This window comes from Daucus carota, chromosome 1, assembly GCF_001625215.2.
Source record: "Daucus carota subsp. sativus chromosome 1, DH1 v3.0, whole genome shotgun sequence".
Classification (NCBI taxonomy): Eukaryota; Viridiplantae; Streptophyta; class Magnoliopsida; order Apiales; family Apiaceae; genus Daucus; species Daucus carota.
The window spans coordinates 48,178,567-48,185,301 of NC_030381.2; the positions used below are offsets into that span (position 1 = coordinate 48,178,567).

The 6,735-nt window shown below is 33.7% G+C and overlaps 1 protein-coding gene across 1 annotated transcript; it reads right to left on the reverse strand.

Moving 5' to 3' along the window:
* Window positions 1-570: 570 nt before the first annotated feature.
* LOC108206860 (protein farnesyltransferase/geranylgeranyltransferase type-1 subunit alpha) lies at window positions 571-5,930 on the reverse strand. The gene is made up of 5 exons (XM_017377286.2): window positions 5,627-5,930; window positions 4,347-4,456; window positions 2,092-2,212; window positions 1,667-1,762; window positions 571-1,190 (listed from the first exon to the last, which is right to left on the reverse strand). Exons 1-5 carry the CDS (start codon window positions 5,849-5,851, stop codon window positions 759-761), a joined length of 984 nt encoding a protein of 327 aa, XP_017232775.1. The 5' UTR covers window positions 5,852-5,930; the 3' UTR covers window positions 571-758.
* Window positions 5,931-6,735: the final 805 nt, after the last annotated feature.

Consider the following 6,735-nt stretch of genomic DNA (forward strand, 5'->3'; position numbering starts at 1 on the left):
AAATAATTTTTATGTTCAAGGTTGTTAGAAAACGAGATGTATGAAACTTAATAATCTGAAATTTTATAAATTACAGAACTTTGATAATACCAAGGTAAAAGGGCACAATTTTAGAAGTTTATAACTGTATACTAAACATAAAATAAAATAAGGTCATGTTTAAGAAAGAACTGTAGAACCCATGCTTAATTATAGTATTAGTTAGGGTTCAGCGGCAGAACTTCACATGCAAAAAATGTCAATATATACGTATTATATTTTAAAATTATTTTTAAAAACACACAACGATAAAAAAAACATGAAAAAAACATGTATTTTGATTTAGATCCTGAAAATCTATGTAAAATATAAAGTTCTACGATAGAACCTTAGTGGTTCTATGATTTTATTTTAAGCATTGGTTGACTCTTAAGCACGACCCTAATAAAATATAGTATAAGCTTCTAAGTTCTAACCATCATAAAATTGACTAGCAGAATCCTTTGTAAGCCAAAAACATTATCTGATGAAGAATAAAACAGCAACTGTCTTGTTCTAAAACCCTTCCTCCCCTGGTAATTGCACCATGCATAGAGCAATATATAGAAGTTATTATTTTAACAGGCATCATACAACATAGAAACCAGCTGGAACAGCAGCATAGATCGAAGATTAACCATTATAAACGTCAAAGATCTAAGATGTGACTCTCTCCTCTAGTCAGCCAGACCAAAACATAGAAAATTCCATACTGTATATCATTTGCTCGATACTGTAATTTAAACTGTTTGAGCAGGAAGTGAACTCTTCCGCCACTTCCAGTAATTCACCCTCATAAAATCGACTTTTTCCAGAACAGAACAAACAGTTTTTGCAATATCTGAATCCGGTGGCTGTGTCTCTAGAGTTAGAGCATCTATCGCATGCTTCAACTCTTGGCTCGGTTCATAACCAAGGCTCAGAAGATCCAAAAGCATGCTCAAAGCAAAAACAACGTAGTTGTTCGCTGTCAAAACCTTTAGACATACTGAGGAGACTTGAGGGTCATTCACTAATGATTGCATGGAACCTTTGTACAGGCCTCTCAGGTATCTCCATGGGCTTTCATTCTCAGGATTGGCTATAATGGCTTCCACAGTGTAGCTGACTTCTGACTCTCTCATGGATTCCAGACCCCCAAGGAGAGGGGATTTTGTGACTACAAAATATCGCTGTACAAAACATGATTTGAGGATTTTGATTACGTGAGTAAAAAATGCATGTGCTTAAATAACATCTTAATTTCACAAAATTCTAAGTAATCCGTCGAGTAGATTTAAGCAAACACTACGTATAATATGATTGGTTTGAAAGACAAACATTTCACAAAGATCTTTAAATTTGGTTAGTAACAGCTAGCACACTAACACAGGACTATGCCATATCAGTTTGTACACAAAACTATTAGTCATTTGTGGTAATATGAACATTATAAGCTTTAAGCTAGATGTCAAAAAGTGGTCAAAAATACAAGTCTCGAGCTATTCTTGCGATAGAATGCTCAATTTTAGCCATATAAAGGAAAAAATTATATATCAAATAAAAAAAAACCCGAATGATCACACGGAGAAATGATAATGCATGCGTTACTACCAGTACGAACAAACAGCGAGTTTGGTAGCTGCAGGTATAAAATTTATGAAGATACCTGATTCCAAGCAGAATTATTAAAAACATCTTCCTCAAGCAGTTCCTGGCAGTAAGCAAGTTCATTTTCCCAGCCTCCAAGATTCTGCAGAACCCACTGCAGATAAAAACTTAATTTAAGTCGCATTTTCACTAAACAAAAAAGCCTAAAGAGGCTACATCAAGCAGAGCATATCACATGGCTTAAAGTAATCGTATTGATATAATCACCTGCAAATAAGACATGTTCTCGGTCATATTTTCATGACAAAACTCCGAAAGGCTACATCAAGTATGTCATAGTACATGGCCAAATTTTAAAACATTTTAAGTAAATACATTGTAACCATTGTAGGAATATATCAACAGTTCAATTAATGATGGGATTATTCTCCTCTCGCATTCTAATTGAAAAAAAATAGGGTAAAACCCGAAGCCATAATTCACCTGTCGATGAGACCAAGCATGATAATTCTTTGCATCTTGCTGGAATATAGTCCTTGTGAACTCGAGTTCTCTATTCAAACTTCCTTTTCCTAGCTTCTCAGCAAGCCACCTCCTATGATGCCTGATATCAAGAAAATAGATGATGTCAATGTTCAGTTAAATTTGATCAAAAAATTTTAAGGCATGTGCTATTGTAAACGAGAGATATGAGATCAAAAAATGAATTCTGCATTTCTGCCATTGTCCCCATGACCATTTGAGAAGACAAAATACCAATGGGCACTGACTAGTGATATATTACTGTTATTACTATTTTTAGATACAAAGGGTGCAAAATGTTTATCATTTTAATCAAGTTTTATGATCAGGTGAAACGATTCCTAAATTACTCCAAATGCTCAATAGGAGACAAGACCCAAGAAGAAGAGACTACATTCACTGTTTAAAGACAGAAAGGGGAACACAGTACTGGGAAAAGAATATTTAAAGTTAGTATACTTTCACCATATTACCCAGAGTATCGACTTTCTATTGTGCTCCCTCATACTCTAATATTAAGAAAACCTTTTTTCTTGCAGTCACGCAAAACATTTTAATGAACTCACATGCAAGTCAAGTGTCACCTACACTTGTGACATCTTACTGTCTCTAAGTTCCTTTTAGTGAGTAACTTATACATATAATGGTAAATGACAGAAAAACTTTTCACGACAGAGACATGCCTGAATTTTAAAGCTAAATCTGTTTTACAAACAGTTATTACAGGAAAAGAGCTGCACATAAGTTTGGGTCCTGGTCCATGACATTGTCAGGGACCTTTTATCCAACAAGCTGCTTTGCTGCTGTTGGATGGAGTCGTGGACGGCCCAGATTTAAACAACATTATTAGACCTTCCCCGCTTTTTTCCCGCGGATAGAAATGTTATCTGCTATTATTTTCCTCGGAAAGTAGGGCTATCCGCGCTAATTAACTGCGGAAAGATCTGACAGCCAAATGACCGATCTACGCTAATGTCGATGAATAAATAAGGGTTTGGACAGAGACATTAACTTATTTATAGTTGATCCAAAGTGAGAAAAGAAGGAAGAAGAAAAGAAGAGGAAGCGTGATTTACAAATCAAAATCTTGTATTGTGTTCATAGTTGTGGTAAGATTTCGTTACATTATTTGTATAGCATCAATTTGTTTTTATATTAATGGTGGATAGATTATTTGAAGATTTGTTTTCCACGAAAAGACTGAAAATACCGGAAGTTGTTTATGTAGATATTAAAGATGCTGTAGATTTACATATATTAATCTTGATGATGAAATATTAGTTACAATTGAATATGCAGAGGAAGTAGATGATAAAATTGAAGATCTTGATTGTGATGATATATTTAAAAATATATATAATGTAATGAGTCCATATTTATATCAAAAACTTGAAAGTTTGGATGAGGCGGAAAAATTTCTTCGGACATATGCTTTAAGAAATGGATTTGCATCACAAAAGCATGCTAAAGTGAGCAAAATGTATGTCGACTATTGGGGAGGAATAAAGATAATAGTTGTGTGATGATGAAGAAGTAAATTTAGATAGTATTAAGGAGAAAATACGCCGAGACATCCTTCCCAAAAGTGGTTGTAAAGTAAGGATGTATGTTGTGAAAAAAAAGAAAAACAAACCTTTGAGAGCTAACTTCACTTGAGTTGGAACATAATATCTTGATTGTGTCTCCTACAAAGATGTGTTTAATACAACAGGAGAGACATGCGATCACAGCCAAGGAATCTTATTAAAACTCTTAATGTATCGGGTGTTGGACCAAGTAAAACAATGAGTGTCTTTGGTAATTTGAATTGTGGAGTTCAAACTGTGGGATTTGGTAGCCCACATAACTAAAAGTAGAAACATTAGGGTAAAACCGTAAAAGTAATACTCTTAAATCTTCGAGGTTTGCCATTTCCTTGAATTTTAAGTCCAGGTATAAGGAGATGAAATTTCGAGCTATATAGAGGAAAGAATGACTAGATATAAAAATGAGATTAGAAAGAATCGGATAGAGAAACGGAAGAGTTTTCTGGAATTAAGAGAATTAGTAGCCAACTTAACCTGAGACTCCTTTTCCTGTCACTATTTTAGGTTCAAAGAAAAATAAAAGTACATAGCGGTAGATAAGAACATCTAGCATTCTTACTCATGAACCAACCATGAAACAACTCCAAGAGAAGAATCTATGGAAACAATTAGAGCTTAGCCATTGCTCACCATATCTGATAATTCTTGGGATTATTGCTGGAAATGCTATCAACAAAATCCAACTCCTCATTCAAGTTGACATTAAGCGCCTCAAGGATCAGACGCCTAAATTGCCATACCTACATAAGAGGTTTCTTCCTTTATCAAAACTTAAGCCAATAGAGATGAACTTATTTTGACACTCAAAACAAGACTTGGAACAAAACAAAAAACCACTGCTCCAACTTAAAAAAAAAAAAAACAAGAGCCACAATTTCAAATTAAGAGCAGTAATCAGATTTATTAATATAATTATTATCTTATTTGTAAAAATGAGTTTCACCAATAAGTGCTGCAATTCCCTTTCAAACATGAGACTAGCATTCTTTGAATGCAACCTTAGCCTCTACATACTCCTTCTATCAGATAAACAGGTCCATATACCTCAATTCTTGATACAATACAACCTCAAAATTCAATGCACATAATTTAATTACCTAGCTTATATAACCACCATAGGTTCCAATTAGAGCAAATATAATGTATATATAACCTTAAATAATATTCACTTCCGAGGTTATTCTTATATCCATAAACATAACCGTCATATTTAATGCTGAGATATAAGGCAAACAAGCAGCAACCTCCACCGCTAGCCTTCAGCATACACAAATTAAGACTTTTAAAAAGACCACATCCACTAATCTTAGGTGTGAAAAGTTACAAAGCTAATTCTTTGGACTCGTTTGAGGCAGATAAACTTTCTCTATCTCATGCTCAGAAACCGAAATGTCAAACAAATGGTTCAATCAAAAATTTGATCCAATAAAAATTATCAAGAGACTAATCACATATTACTAAAATCAGTAAACTCAGTTCTCGCTCAAAAACCATCATACTCTAAGATTACATATCAATTTCTCCTAAAAGACCACGTCCACTAATCTACCGGTGCCAAATTACTATGCACGACCCTTTGGACTCTTCCGGGGAAGATAAACATTCTCTATTTCATGCTCTGAAACCAAAAGGTCAGTCCAAATTATCAGTACAACTAAAACCAAATTAGGAGACTAATCATAAAGTACTAAACCCCATCACACTAACGAAATACCAGCACCAACATCCCACAAGGGCACCCTTAAAAACCCAATAAAATCACTAATCAAAGCCAAAACTACAAAAATTCACAAAAATCTAACCAACCCAGAAGCCAATCACAACTAACAAACCTACCCATTTCAACAAATTGGTAAAACAATCATATACATATACAGGGAAAATAAAAAAGAGAAGAATAGTGTTATTACAGTGTAGTTTCCGGCATTAAGTCGAATAGCAAGAGCAGTGAGTTTAAGAGAGCGGGGAGATCGCTCATCAGCCAAATAAACAGCTCTGAAATAATCCATAGTCTCGGAAAACTCCTCGGAGTATGCAATCGGAACCACCGGATTGGGGCCGTCGTTCTGAGTCACCGGAATTACGTCCGACCATTCTTCTTGTTCACTCAGCGGTACCCTCTGCTCAGACTCCATCAATAACTGTAATTTTTTTAATTCTTTTTCTGTTTGTTTATCGCTTTAGAAAGTCGCTCAGATGCATAAGCTTATTTGTATTTTGGAATATTTAAAGTCACTTTATGAATATATATTTATATTTTAATATATTAAAATAAAATTTAAATTGTTAAGTATTAAAATCATTTTAAAATTTTGAATATACGAAGGGTAACTACAGTGATGTGCACACTGCAATGCTGTATTTATATATTTGTCATCAAAGTTAGATTTTTTTTATCCAAATATGTATTAAATATTATGATAAGATTGTAAGATTATTATTAGTGTTAAATATTGTTCATAAATTATCGAAGATGTTATATTTTTCTAGTTATAAATATGTTTATAATAATAGAGTGTTATTTTTTAGAGTATATTGCATTTTGAAAACTCAGACTTTGGCTAAAAACAAATTAAATCTCATATTTTGAAATGTAACAGTTTGTACCCTTAAATTTCATTTAGTTTTCGGTTTGTGCGGATAAAAGTTGGGCTGGTATTGGAAAGCATTAGATTGGGCTTGTAAGGATAAAAGTTGGACTGGTATTGGAAAGCATGCACAAGGCTTCGGCCCGGATCTTTTAATTAAAGCGTTGATTCGATTCCATGGATAAAATTATTACTTTAATTCGTTGATATGTGTGATATTGAATTATTGATAGCGTAATTAAATTGGGGGAAATGAATCAAATAAAAGAATCTGACCAAAAATCTATCTAGGAATGCGGAAATTTATCTTGACCCAGGTTAAACTGTGCAATTCAATTTTATTTATTCTCGAGTCAAACACATCATCCTCGTTAATTCCAAATTGAGAAAGTAGGGTCGAAATATTTTTTAGATAGTATGAAATCTAGCAT